This window comes from Ammospiza nelsoni, chromosome 3, assembly GCF_027579445.1.
Source record: "Ammospiza nelsoni isolate bAmmNel1 chromosome 3, bAmmNel1.pri, whole genome shotgun sequence".
Taxonomy (NCBI): domain Eukaryota; kingdom Metazoa; phylum Chordata; class Aves; order Passeriformes; family Passerellidae; genus Ammospiza; species Ammospiza nelsoni.
Window position 1 is genome coordinate 66,547,341 of NC_080635.1, and position 14,899 is coordinate 66,562,239.

At 39.5% G+C, this 14,899-nt stretch overlaps 1 protein-coding gene across 4 annotated transcripts in view; it reads right to left on the minus strand.

Annotated features, from left to right (window-relative positions):
* Nucleotides 1–2,758: 2,758 nt before the first annotated feature.
* DSE (dermatan sulfate epimerase) overlaps nt 2,759–14,899 on the minus strand; it is a 34,864-nt gene continuing 22,723 nt past the window's right edge. For 3 of the 4 annotated variants that reach the window (XM_059468671.1, XM_059468673.1, XM_059468674.1), the window contains 4 exons: nt 12,575–12,828; nt 8,720–8,959; nt 7,510–7,717; nt 2,759–5,821 (listed from right to left, as the gene is read on the minus strand). In XM_059468671.1, coding sequence (XP_059324654.1) covers nt 4,060–5,821; nt 7,510–7,717; nt 8,720–8,959; nt 12,575–12,828 — 2,464 coding nt within the window. In that variant the 3' untranslated portion in view covers nt 2,759–4,059. Of the gene's footprint in view, nt 5,822–7,509; nt 7,718–8,719; nt 8,960–12,574; nt 12,829–14,899 lie in introns of those variants that run through there. The other variant, XM_059468675.1, reaches the window with a different exon arrangement.

Genomic DNA, 14,899 nt, shown 5'->3' on the forward strand with positions numbered 1-14,899 from the left:
TACAGACATATCCACACTAGATTGCACAGGCCTTCTGCTGCAAAGAGCTCCTGGAGTCAGCTGCCAAGAAAGGACAGAAAGTGACATCTTGGCTTCATTAGCTCAGTCTGACTTACCAGCCTCAAGTTACCCTACTGATTTTAACAGACTAGACAGAGCAAAGGGATTGAAGTTAGACAAAAGTATTTATGATCCCAACTGAGCCTTTTGCAGACCAAGTAAAAGTGAATGTAATGTCCCGGTGCAGAAATACAGCTATTTTCCGAATTCTATATGGTTTCAAACACCAAGAAAATGCTTTTCATCAGTGGAAAATACATAGACCAACAGAATTTCAGACACTTAATTCTTCAGAATAAGCTTTCATCTTACAAGTTTTAAGAAATGAAGTAATGTGCTCCTTTCCCTTTGCTTCCTTGAGTCACAGTGATGTATATAACATAGATAGACATTTTTTGGCTGGACTCAAAAAAATAATTGAAAGAATCTAAGAACCAGATTCCACTTCCACCCTCAAACATATACACCACTACCTGTGGGCTGAATTGCCATTCACTTTGTTCAGAATACAGTGAATTAACTTTAGACTAAATTAGACTGCAGTCCTGAAATGAAGCACGCATGATTGAAGAGCAGCTATTGAAGAGAAATTGAGTGAAGTCAGCAGGGTCTCAGATGAACACAGGAACCCATCCACATACATCAAGTTCTTGGATAGCCACTTTTTCCTGTGGCCAGAGATGCAGAAAATGAACATTTTCAGAAATGAAAAAGAATAAGAATAAGAATGGGAGCAGAGGCATGTGCCAGAAACACCTCAGTTTTTTTTACTCCACTTAAAAGAGGGAGTGAAAAATAACTTTGCTGTTGGGTGCCATACAGTGGCATTTCAGAAGTTGTTCAGTATACCCAGACTAGATGAACACAGTGGTAAATGCTTCTACCATGGACACAGAGCCCACCGAGTCTGCTTTTCTTGTGCAGCTCAGACAAAGGATGCAAAGGCGAGGAGAACATTCTGTCCTGCATAATCAAGTGTGGAGGAACACCATCTTTCTCCAGCCCTCCCACAAGCCAGTAGGGTGTTGGGCTGGTCCCATTTACCTGTTCTTCCTCACAACACTTCCTAGTGAAGCAAGAGCAGCTTGGATTTTTCAGGGTCCTGTCATCTGAGGCCTTGAACTGTCTCTTTTCTGTGACACAGACACTTCTAGCCAACACCCAATTGCCCATGCCACATTATTGATGGCATAGAACAATCTGTTCTTCCATTGTTTCAAAATCAAAATCACAAAAAGTTACTGTCCTTGGCAAGGAATGAGTGAGACAAGAATAGAAAAAAAGAGTGGAAACAGAACCACTGGAGACAGTCTTTTTAAAGGCTCTGGCCTGGAAAAGAATAACTAAGGATTCTTTTCATATCTAAAAGACAGTCAACAAAATTAAGGCTTAATTTGCTTTAGTTGCCCAATCCGAATCAAAGTCACATCTGTGCAAGTGGAGTTCAGAGCAGCAAGTAATGACAGTCAGGTACACATAAATCCTTAACAGATGCAAACCAAGCACACGCTGCAAAACTCCTGGATGCACATTTTATGCTGAGATGGGTCTGGTCTCTCACTGAGGAGGGTCAGGCTGCTGCATTTCATTTCCCTTTACAGTATCATTGCACACACACAGTTTGTTTGAATGCTGGTCTACTTTAAAAGCTGCTTTAAGACCTGGCTGTGAGCATGGGCAGCTCTTGCAGCCATCTCTTTCCCTTGGCACTGCTGGAACAGTGCAGAGAAGCACAGTGTAAATGAGAGCTAACGTGCAAAACCATACCTTAATTGCTAATCTCTGCAGTTTCATTTGACAGCCACACAAATCCCATGCTAAAACTTAGAGCCACACTACACAGCAAAGAATAACTGCAGGCACTTCTTAGTCTTCTAGACTACAGGGTGGCTTTCTGCTGGTTCAAAGCAATAGCAAATTGACAGAGGGGAAATATGCACAGACATTTAATAAACTCTTGATTTTTTTGGTGTCTCATGACAAATAATAGTATCACCTAATATCAGAAAACTAACAGTGTCTTTAAAATTGAACATAAGCCAACCGCTATTTTTGCATGTGTTTATGTCATCACAGTGCAAAGGCAAAAATAGAGATTTCCAGTTATCCACAGCCTGTCACAGTTTAGTTGCTTTCAGCAGGTACGACTGGAGCTGTATGGGTGATAGTCCCCAGGCTCAGCTCCCTTTGCCTTAAGAAACAAAGTGAGTGAGTTGAAATAGACAATCATCCACCCCACACTTTGCAATCGGGGAAAAGGGGGAAGTATGTCTTGAAGGTGTTCCAAGGCCTTTGGTGAGCTGAGTTACTGTCTGAAGGCTCTCATAATCCAGAGACTATGCATGGATCAGAAATTAACTGGGTACCTAAATCTTTGCTCAGATAAAATGCAGCCAATTTCATTGAATATATCCAGGCATTGGAGACTGCAGTTGGGCTTATTTATGTGAATACAGTGCTCTGAACTGACTCAGAACCGAGTGAAAATATTCTGACCTATTCACTGAAGATATTTAGACAAGGAAAGCTCCTCACATTTCCAAACACAGACTTGCAGAAGGCTTAACAGAGTAATGTAGATAACATATAACTAAATGGTGTAAAGAAGAGGAAGCAAAGGTTTGTGGTTTGAACCAAGTACTGATGAACATAATTACTGTAATTATCAGGAAAAATATTTAAACAAAACAAAACCAACTTTTCCATAGAGATAATTATAATGCTTTTATTTAGCAAATGTACTGAAGAATTGTTTTTCTGTAAAGACATACAGGTATGCCCCAATTCCACAGTTTCCATTCTTTCAAATAGCTATGAGTTTTTGAAATTAGTTTAATGAACAGAGGGGAATATATGTGGAGATGTCAAACTTATTTTTGTCATAAACCACATGATTCCATTTACCACTAATCCCCAAATAATTGACCTGGGGCCACCAAGAGCTTGCAGAATCCTTGCTGGTGCTTTATAGAGAACAGGCTGTTCACAAAATTTTAACTGTCCTCTTTCTAGACATTTGAAAGAAAAAAATACATTAAATACTTCCTTGATACATACTTTTCCATACTGGCAGTTGCTGAGGTTACCACAGGATTGCTTTGGTTCTTTGTATTTTAAAAATTACATAAGGAAGGGCAGTGATCTAGGACATTATTTCCCTACTAAGATGTGCTTCAAACTATAGAAAATTTTCTTGAAACCCTGCCTTGTAAAATGGAGAAAAGACCCTACAGAATTCAGCATTCTACAGCCTACACTTGGCTAAAATAGAAATGGTTTTATTTTCCTGAGAATTGCATTCTGCTCTACTTTGAGTTAAACCCATATTTGCCTTGTACTACTGCCTACTAGTGATGTGTCCCTCACTTGGCAATCACTGACATGATTGTCATTTTCCACTGTGCCTGATTGTAAAGCATGGAAGAGACGGGACAATATAAGGTCTGCAATAATGATACAGGGGTGTCCCATATTGAGCCATTCTTTGGTTTGGCAGACAGAAACGAAGTCTGCTGCTAAGATCTGCCTTGTATATGTATATTTAAATGTCCTTGTCTTAGGAGAATGTCCATAGACATCCCTAGCACCCTGAAATGAAAACTCACTACATGCAAATCAAATTCTGTATAAAAAAAGACCTTAGAAATAAACCTAATCAAGAGGGCTCATCTCACCAAAAAATTAATTACAACTTTACACTACTGAACTCTGATGAACAAAGCACAACATTCCCTCAGACATGAGGCCCAACTCAAAACACAAGGGAGAAGTACTTATTAAGTACTGATTTTTCTGAGATATTAATTGCTTGCCCTATTATTTAATCTATTCCGGTCTGAAAACAATCTTTCCCCAGATGCTTTTGGAATGTTTCAGAAAAAAAAAAAAAAAGAGAAAAAAAAAAAAAAGAGAGAAGATATAAACTTTGGCCCTATTAGGGTTAATGTTTTTGCATAGACATATATGACCATAAACTGGTCAACTAGTAGAGGTCTTCTGCTAACATTGTGACTGAGAACAGGAAGAATACAGCCACAATAATATACAGCTGTCTACTAAAAGAATTGCATACAGACATCTTTGGCCATGCAGTCTCTTGGCCTTCTGGAAATAAGTGAGCTGCATTGCTAGCATGACAAAAAAAATAGCAATGTTGAGAATCAGAAAGAGGCGAGTATAAGAAGCTGATATTGATGGGGCGCTTCGAGCAGTCGCCACCATCTGCGCCAGCCCTGATCGGCCTTTGATTGACATCCCAGTTTTGTGCTTCACATAAGTGATATCTGCAAAGTCCAGAAGATCTTTCATTTCCTCATCTTCATCTACAGGCAACTCTTTTTGTGCTTGAGTCTGTGCCTTTTGTCGCACTTTTCTTTCATTTACCTCAATCTGTGCAAAAATGTCAGGAACGGCATCAACAAATTTGTAGCCTTTGGCTACCTTTCTGTTTTTCTTTGCTCTGCCACGCTGCTGTTGCTGCTGCCTCTGTGAGATTGCAAATATCCTGTCAATGGCCTCCTCTGTCTGCCTCTTATCTGAAAACCTCAGCAGGCGCTCAGCAGTCTTCCTAAAGCTGGCCGTGTTGCGTACACGAGACAGGATCTGCTTCTCAAGCTGCTGGAAAACGGGTTTAAAATGTTGCAGGTTCCTCTCCACGATGCCTACGTAGTCCTTCACCTCTGGCACTGTGGAGCTCCTGATGGCAGAGGCTCGGTCAAAGACAATTTTCTGGCGGTCTGCAATAACCTGTGCAAAGGCAGAGCGGGAGCCATCCTCGACGGGCCACAGGTACACGGCATAGGCGTGCTCACCAGTGGTCACAAACACATCCAGCTGCGGGGAATCTCCACGCACGGTGAAGCTCTGCACGTCCACAGAGGGCCCGATGAAAAGGTAGATGGCCCTCGTGACGGGGTGCCGCAGCAGGGTCGTTACATTCACGTAGTTTGTTCCATTGTAGGGGTAGCCCCGGGGATACATCCTTGAGGCAATGGTGGCTTTTTCACTGTGGCCAGTGTCGTCCATCCAGTACATCTTATATATCCCATCACGGTGCCTAATAAAGGCCCCATGGACATCATCAACAACTGTTTCTTCAAAAGGCACATCCACATTGTGGAAGAAACTGGTCGCTGCCTCCAGAGGGCTGTCATCTTCTAGGTGGATTTGGTCCACTAGCAAGAGAAGCTGGGGATGGAGAAGTATAAGGTTTCGTTGCAATTTTCTCAGCTTCAGTTTAGGATTGTATGCACCCACTCCTTCTCCCCTGATAAAAACCACGCCGCTTCTCTCCGTGGCAGCAACCACTCGTCCCTGACAGTCGCCAGCCAAGTCATGTTTATATTTAAGCCACTTAGAGGAACAGTCTTCTGTAATCTGCCCTTCCCATGGGGAGAAGCAGCTCTTAGACACAGCAGGGGAAAACATCAACACATTATTAAAAAAAGTATATTTTGGCCCATACAGAGCTTCTGTTATGAAAGGTACACCATTGGGAGCGAAAGTGAAGGAGTTCTGGTCTGGGTGTTCGTGGCCAGCATTAAAGTTCCTCCACCCCTTGATCCACTCTTTGTACTTGTTCTTATGAACAATATCATATATTGCACGTCCTCCCAGCTTTCCTGACTTGAAGGAAAGGAAAGGCCTGTTGATTTCAGCTGGCAAAGCACTTCCATAAGTCACCACTCCCCAGTCCTCAAAATAATGTAGCTTAGGAACTCCATAGTCTGGTGGAGGTACAGAGCGCAAACTTGCATCATACCTGCAAAAGAAGATGAGAAAAATTGGGTTAAAAGTCCCTTGACTGATTCCACTATCAGTACTTGCAAAAAACTCAAAAAAACATTCTCTGTTTACATCAAAGAGCAAGCCAAAAATATAAAGCCCACAGTTATGCTTCCTAATCATATAGCTGTAATCATTATTCATCATACTAATCCCTATACAAATTTGTTGTGTGCTTTTTACAGAACAACAGCTGAAAGCATCTGCTCTGCATTTAAAGCAAGCAGTCTTTTTGCAGCCCAAAAATAAGAGTACCACTAATTTCAAACTAGCCATGTTTTGCCCTAGATAGTCATAAAACTACCAACTATAACATAGATCTTTAAAAAAGGCAGATTAGACCAGACACTGCCTAGACATCAGCATTTGTGCCTATTTACTGACTACTTAACAAAGAGAAATATGTTTCCCCAAAATCATGATTACAGAAATCTGTAGTCTTCAAACAGAATAGGCAATAATTTTAAAAGTAATGATGAGGCATTCTGAAGGTGAAATGTTTATCATTTGTATCAGTTAATGTATGTTAGTTTCTTTCTTCAACCCAGGCTGAAGAAAAATTTTAATGGTTTTTCTTGTATGAATTGTAAGACGTTAAACGTTAAGACATTTTGTTTAAAAAGAAGCTTTAATTCTAGAAAAGGTTAAAATTACTACAATTTTATCCGTGGGAGTCAAAACAATAAAAATCCAAACCAAAACCTTCTGGCATTGTTTTTAAGTTACCAAAATAAACAAAACCATATTAAGCCCACTAACATTTCTGTTAGACGGTTCCAGAATCAGATTTATTCCTACAACTAACCAGGAGTTTCTGGCAGGCCCTAGACAGTTACAGAATTTCCATGAAGAGACAGGAGGAAACAGTGATGGGATGAGGTTGTAGAAGACATATTTTGTATTTTGAAAGTAACAAGATAAAGGCTGCTAGGAGCCTAAGAAACATGCACTCTAATGTGCACACCATAAGGGCAAACCAACATATATTCAATAAGATTTTTCTTGCAAGAGAGAAAGAGCTACACTCACTCCTCGAAAATATACTTGTTACCTCCACAAACTAAGGGAATTCATATGTAGATCTAAAGCTTCCTGAGTATTTTAATTTCTTACTTTAAGAAGATTGACATAGAAGTTAGGATAACTGTAAATTACATGGGAAAATATCCATCTAGCATGGCATTTTTTCCAAGCATAGCTTGCTAATTAGTGTGCAAATCCTGTTAACAGTAACCTTACTGCTTGGATTATTTAACTTTTAAAAGAAAGTTTATACTATTTTACAGAACTTTTGAATGAAAACTTATGCTTTAAATATTCACCTAATTCATCATAAAAGAACACAACAGGATTAAATCCCATTACAATAGACCAAATTAAACAAAGACTACATACAGGGAAATTTTCAGTTCCTTTGGAATGACCTGTATTCTATGAAAGCAATAGACAGTGGATAGAAACCATAAAATCAGATGCAGGACAAGACCAGGGTGTTCCCTGTGGCAACCTGTGCTAAATGAAGAAGTTCTTCTGTGCCTCCTGACCCTGGGTGGCACACGGGCAGCCTGAGCCCGGCCTCCGCGGTGCACATCTAAAGTTAATGAATTAACACTAACAGCAAACAGCTGCCAGGTTCCTTTTGAGCCCACTCATCCCCTTTCATACCAGAGAAATTCAGTGTGGAGAGTGCACCACCTCTGCCCTTTGGATGGTGTGCCTGGCCCCTCCACCACTCGGTTCCTTCTGATCTGCTCTGCCAGCCAGTTCCCGCTGCCATTGCGCATGACAAACTTGTCGAGAAACACCAGCTGGCTCTCCGGCCCGTAGAACCAGTTATAGTTGGAATCTGCGATGGCCACAGTTCTCTGGAACCCTTGGGGAAAAGCGAGAAGGAGAAAGAACAAATAAGCACACAAAGATGCTTTTGAAGAGCATGCCAGTAAAGCCAAGCGGTGCAAACAGAGGCAGCCTTTTCAGATGTTTATAGACCTGCTTGTAAACGAGCCGTAAATAGGTTACACAGGAGTGGTTTCCTTCTGCTGCAGCTAACTTGAATATTCACCTTTCTTCTTTGGCTTTGGGCTATGGACAGCCAAAGCACCACACAAAATGTAAGATGCAATCCACTTCCTCTCCTCACTCAAGTCTGGCAAAGGTAACTTTCCCTTTACAGTTTTCATGTTTTTATGTGAATCTATACTCTGCAAAGGAATAAACCAGAGGGGCCCCCAAAGAACAAGATAATCAGCTTCACCTTGAAACCATCAATGTGAGCTCATTTAGCTCTTAGGAACCTCTTCCCAAAGGATGCCTGGGGTCTCACATGGATTCAGCACAATTCCTTATGTGCATATGCTGGCACACCAAAGCTGCATTCAGCGCCTGTTACATACATGGGTAGATCAGGGGTTCCAATACAGTTATCTAAGTTTTTTTTTACCTAGAATTTGAGCAATTTAAGTTCCTAATGAAGTGTCCTGCAAATAAGCAACACGGGGGTAACAGCTTTAAACTGAAAGAGGGTAGACCTAGTTTAGATATGAGGAAGAGGTTCTTTCCTGTAGGGATAGTGAGGCACGTGGACAGGTTGTGAAGTTGTGGATGCTCCACTCCTGGCAGTGTGGAGGAGTGGCTTCAAGGCTAGGCTGGATGGGGCTTTGAGCAACCTGTGCTAGTGGAAAGTGTCCCTCATTTAGAAGCAGTGCTAAACAAGGCTGTTACTGTTTTGATAACTCTTGAAGGTAAAATCCAAGGAAATGGTTATTTTGAAAAATATCCAAGTAGAGTGCTATTTTAAAATGGCCTATTTAAAGTATGAAATTTATTGCTGCTTCAAAAATAAAGAGATTCATCTTCATTCACCCAAAGGACCTACCTGGCAGGACAGTCCTGTACATAAATGCAAAGTGCTGCTTGAGCCAGGGGTGGCTGAAGTGATTGATGTCAAAATGCCTTTGGACAAGAAACATGTACTGGAACAGTGATCTGGTTGTGTAGCTGCCATAAGCCACCCCTTCATAGAGGGAGCCATCTGTGACCTCCTGCAGCAGGACTACTGACTTCTCCATGATTGCCAACACCTGCTTGGTCCACAAGTAAGCTTCCTGAAGGTAGCCTGAAAGAAAATTACAATGGCAAAACTAATTACAACACAACAGTTCATACATGGTGCTGTCTGTGGGGTCCTTCCCATCTTGGAATCTGCAGTCCAGGGGTCTATAATACAACCTATTGCTGCAGCATTCCTGTACTTCTAAGGTGAAAAATAAAAGTAAGACATATTTAAATACAGCAAAGCAAGGTTGCATGAGCATGGGAAAATCTATCAAACACCTTTTGCTAGTAATATGGGGCTATGCTTTACAACTTAAAAAGAAAATTTCCTGAACACATTCAGGACATGCAAAAAAGGGAAGAGCCAAACCAAGACTATATTGCATTTCAAATTAAAGCTGTATGAAAACAAACCAATGGCCCCACTAGAGGGCTCCAATAATGCAACAATTCTGACCGGTCATTTTTCACTGGCAGGATCACCAGCATGGTAAGGAGATACACAGAGACTAAAAATGTAACAAAGTTCACATTTGAGCTGCAGTTAAGTGATATGACAATGAGCTAACTCATGCTCTATTTTAAGACCTGCTCTGTTCTACTGATATTTTCAGTTTGTTGTACAACCTAAAGGGTTATCCAAATAAAAGCTATTTTGGAAGAGCTTTGCATGGGTAATTCCAAAAGTAGATTCTTCAATTCCTGAACAAAATTAATCTTCGAGGCAGATAAATTCTCTGCCTAGAGATGTTACTGTTTTGGTCTGCTCCACACAAATCAAGACCTGGGAAGAGGTCACAAGAAACCTTCTCAGTGCCAGTCTGCTTTCACTAAGCACAAGCAGGAGAGCCTCCAGCAGAAGTCAGCACATGGAACCCAGCAGAGGAAAGGCTTTTTGGATTGAGTAGCAGGAGAGGTAGGTCCAGACATCAACTGCCTTGTGCTTCTAACTGGCAGCTTAGTGTTCTCCCAGTTCAAAATGTCTGGACACAGATTGAACCAGACTTAATTCCACCCTATAGCAAAGCCCAGCTGGCACATGTTACACCTCACTATGTGGTGAAGCAGTGCCTGCTGAATGAAGCACATGTGCTAAGGGAGTAGGAGCTACATTCAGTCCTGTTACTCAGTGTTTCATCCCATTGCCACCAACACTGTATTTATGCTCAGCAGAGTGATGAGTAATTCAGGCATCCTACCAGTCAAGGCTGCCAAATCCTGCTCAGTTAACTGAGACAAAAAAAAACAAAAAGCAGTGTCTAAGCAAAACAGACAACCTGAGTCTATCACAGTACTTTAAATGCCTGGCTGAAAACTGTGATGGGGAAGGCCTGAGCAACAGTGGCAGTGGAACTACTTCCACTTCACTCCCAGCTATTAAGACACTTTTTCACTACTCTTCATGGAGTTGGCAGCACAGTGGTCTGTCAGAATAAAATCCTGAATGTTTACACTCCTGTTTTCCCTTGTGACATAAAAGGGAAGCTATGCTGCAAGAATGTGATTTGCTATGGTTCAGCACAGTGCCTTTACCATTGTACTGCATTAATGTTCTGTTTACTTCAGGTATATCTATGCTATAACACTACACTTGTAGCACACTAAAAGAACAATAATACATTGAAATGAAAAAATTAAAAGACTCAACACCCTGTCAGGCTACATGACAAACCAGAACAAATTTCACCTAAATTTAGCAGTATATAAATCAGGTATCTATATTAATATCAAGGCCTTAAGTTTCTATTTTGAACATCTGAGTGTCTAAATACAAAGACTTCTCCAAATGCACGTGCCTAGAATTAACTTCAATTAGTTTCACTTTCATTCCTTTGGAAACATTTACATTCTTTTAAATTGGCTGTTTAGCATCTACAAGCTTCAATAGCTGAATTGTGTTTAAACTTAGTAGTTGGAATTTAAACCTTCTGTGAGAAAGGTCTACACTGGGATACATTATTTGCAATTGCTACGTATCTGATGCAGAAGCAAAACATGTTCATTCCTTTTCTCCCTCCTTTTTTTTTTCTCCTTCAGATTATTTTCTTTCATATTGGAATTACAATTTGCCTTTTTTTTTCCATTTTAGACTAACAGAAAAACCTAATTTAAGTTAAATTTAAGTTGCTATTAAAAAAAAACCAAGTTTCTCTATATCAAAACAACAGCACTTAAATTTAGAAATATAAAGTCTGTTTTGAACTATTTTCATTTGAAATATTACTATTTTCAAATTGCTCAAGAATTCATTAGTTTCCTGCTTTTTTCCTTCCTCCTCCCCGCAAACACCATCACTTTAGTGAAAAAAATATTGCCTGGCTTTTTGATGCTTTCATTGTTTTACACAAGGCATACTTATGGTCTATACCTAATGAAAAGCAGAATCATCTTGCAAACTGCCAGCTTTCTGCACCAACAAAGGCTTAGGGAAGGATGGAATTATATGAAATTTAGCAAACCCACTGAATAAACATGGCTTTGAGTCTTCAATTTGTGGAAGGCAAGACAGGAGGATAGGGAATAACTGCCACACATGCTCTTGATGCTTTTCAACATATACACATCAGTCAGTGTGTTTGTTTTGACAGGCACTTAGCAAAAAATGATCCTCCAAACACAGTAGGTGCCACAGTTTTTTGTCACATTTTTTTGGGCACTTGAAAGCTCCAGTGATGGGCAGATGTGCCTCTGTTTGGCAGGGCTGAGCAGCTTGGCAACACCATCAGCATCCAGAAACTAGATTTTCCTGGACTTGCAGTGCATAAGTAATTCCACTGGGAATCATGTTTTCAAAATACTTCTAGCACATATAAAATAATTACCTGATGAAATATGGATTCATTCTTATAAAAGCGGGAGCTGGCTCCATGACTTCCATCTCTCAGCTGAAGTACCTCTGGGGTTTAAAGTCAAGATTGCTCACCTGCTTTCTCTCTCACTCTGTGACTTGCACTCTCCAGCAGGACAGGGACAGCCCCTTGACAGAGCAGGCAAAAGCTACTGGCCAGAGTATTCACCTTGGAAATGCGAACAATGGTTTTATGCCCCCAAAGCAAAGAAGAGGAAACCAGGCACAAATGTTTGTTGTGGGGTGCAATAGCAGAGTTCAGAGGAAAAAAAGTACAGCCTTAGATATCTCCATAGAAAATGCTGTTGGGAAGAAATGTCCTAAGCTATGGCACTTGGGCGGATAAAGTTACACTTTTGCAGATCCTCCAGGTGAAACGACAAAAGCCTTGGATGAAATTCCAGGCTATCCTGTTGTCTGGCTCCCAGGTCAGAGCAGTGGGTGTTTCTGACTGCTGACTTTCGCAATGCTTTGTGTAAGGAGATCAAGCATCATTCTACATTGATGATCTACTCTGAAAGACACTGTCCACGAATCAGGACTGACAAACTGTACACAATTGGATTTTTAACTTTTATAAACTGTGAGGTAAGAATTTCAGAATCACTTGGAAAACTGAACTTATATACATACTCATAATGACTTGTACATCTGCCCACAGACTTTTGCTCCATTCACTAAATTAAATTTTACTAAGCAGCAAAAGAGTAAACCCAATAGTGCTGTACACTAAAGAAGCATTTTTATCAAACCCTGAACTTTGCTGCTTAAGTGGCTGATTCAAGTTGACAGACTTTAGAAAAAACATCCCTATGGCTCAGCACATACCTTGATTCATCAGAACCAGGCTTCCAGCCAGCAGGGCCACACAGTTGGTAGGCTGGTGGTTGTGAAGGTACTGGAAGCCCCATCCACGTCTGTAGGATGTTTCGTACATGTATCCCGAGGCATTGGCAATTACTTCAAGAAATCTCTCCTGTTGAATCTTGCTAAGGTAGCTGTACAAGAAGTCATAAGCAGTGGCAAAACCAACCAAGGAGTGAGCAAGAGGGACTTCATCCCAGGGGGCATCCTTCACTAGCCTGTCAAAAAATAAAGACGACAATTAATTGAGTTTCACCTCCTTAGCTTTCCCCCTTAGTCTACTGTGATATGTATATGACTTTTAAGTCTCCCAAGTTAGATGATTCATGTTGAATTTTAAAACAGTACTTAGCTACTTACCAAGTCTCTAAACTATTTTTTCCCATCCTAAGTATGGACAGCATTAATCTTCAAAGCTCAAAAACTTTTTTATAAAGATTAAGTTGCTAAATATTAGAAAAATGTTTGAAATATTCTGGGTTTTGCTAGGAGAAAGATAGGCAGAATACTGATAGTACAGAAATAGAATCTATTAATCTGAAGAAAGATTAATATAATTTTTGATAAAGTAATATGCATGGTTTATACTCCTCCAACCTCCTGTAACAGATCTTTTTTCTTTTCCAAAGGAGTCAGTTGATGATAAATGCTGCCATGAGACTAAAGCTGTCTTTACAGCAAGTATAATAAAACAACTCACTACACTGTTTTTTCATCTCCCAAATGCATTCAAGGACAGAAGTAGAGAAGAGGAAACTTAGTTTTACTAAAGCTTGAATTAACATTCTTAATAAACACTGGTGTTTTTTAATGATAAGAAAGAAAAGAGGTAAAATGATGTCAATACTAAAAAATTATTTTCTAGGAACTACTGGCTTGTGTCTAATGATTACACTGAACTTAGAAAACAGTACATTTTTACCAATCAAATTCATAACATAGGTGGTATGGAGAAAATATTCCTGTTAAATCAAGCATACATTGTGTATCAATAACTTTAATTTTGCAGTACTTACAGTACTTCCAGCCCATGGTTCTACAGAAAAGAAAATGTGAAGGAATACATAGCGAAAGTAAACTCCTATAAACTGAAAAATTGTCAGTTGCTTTCATGCTTTCATGCTCTCCTCTTTCACTTCTTTTGCAATCTATTTTTTATTACAGAAATGAATTAAAATTGTTGAGATGAGTGTCCTACTGCAATCAGTAGAAATGATGCTGTGCTCCTGAAGGCATACACATTCCAGTTTCAACTATTTGATGACTCGACAAATATGATTTCATCTTTATTTGTGTAAGCAGCAGTGTGAAGAGATGAGAAAAAAAAATCCCCAAAGAATTAAGATAAAACCAAAAAAGTTCTGCTGCAGAAGCATTTATTGGCATTCAAATGCATTAATAAAGCATGTAAAAATTACAAACATCAGCCTAAGGCGCTGCAATGATGGTAAAAGATATCATGTGCAAGTGAAAAAAAAAAGACCTTTAACTTTTATTTCAGCATATTTAAATCATTGGAAGAACGAAAGTTTGGCACATTCATACTGTCATGTAAAGAAACTATCTGTATGTTTTTTGATCAGATGAATTTCTGATCAACAGTTTTAACTGTTCACCTTCTCTCAGCTTTGAGTCCATATTCTGCTTGCAGTACAGTTAAATATTCTTTTTTCCTTTTTTAAAATTAAATATTTGTCTCACAGATTTAAATTAAATACATCAAACTGAGTTATCTGGTTATTTGTCAATCTCAATTAATTGTCTATTTCTGCTGTTACATCTTTCCTTATAATTGAAAGAGCTATTAAAATGCTGTTGATCCTATACATAAAACTAAAGTTACATTCTATGCCAACTATATGCAACACTCGGGCACCATGATTCCTTTCAGGAATCCTTTGACACAGAAAAATTCCTTTCATCAGCTATATAATGAATTCTAATTTCCAAGGTATTTTTAGTCTCATTAAACCTTTGCGTATTCAGAAATCAGAGTTCAAATAGGAACAGGGAATTTCACTTTAAAGGCAGCTGCTTGGAGCAATTACAAAGACTTTGAGGCTAAACTATACATTAGGGTGGAAGAAAAGTCGAATGAAAGGATTTGAGCTAATTAAAAAAATATAATTCTAATTTCAGTATCTTTTTAACAACACACAAGCTCCTAATTAGATTCTGCTATTGTGCCGAAACCAGATCTTTACCTGACTAAATTTAAAATGGGATTTGCCAGTGGAACTGATTTATTGTAACCTTCACTGTTAAGGTGTATGCTAACTTTATGTTTAG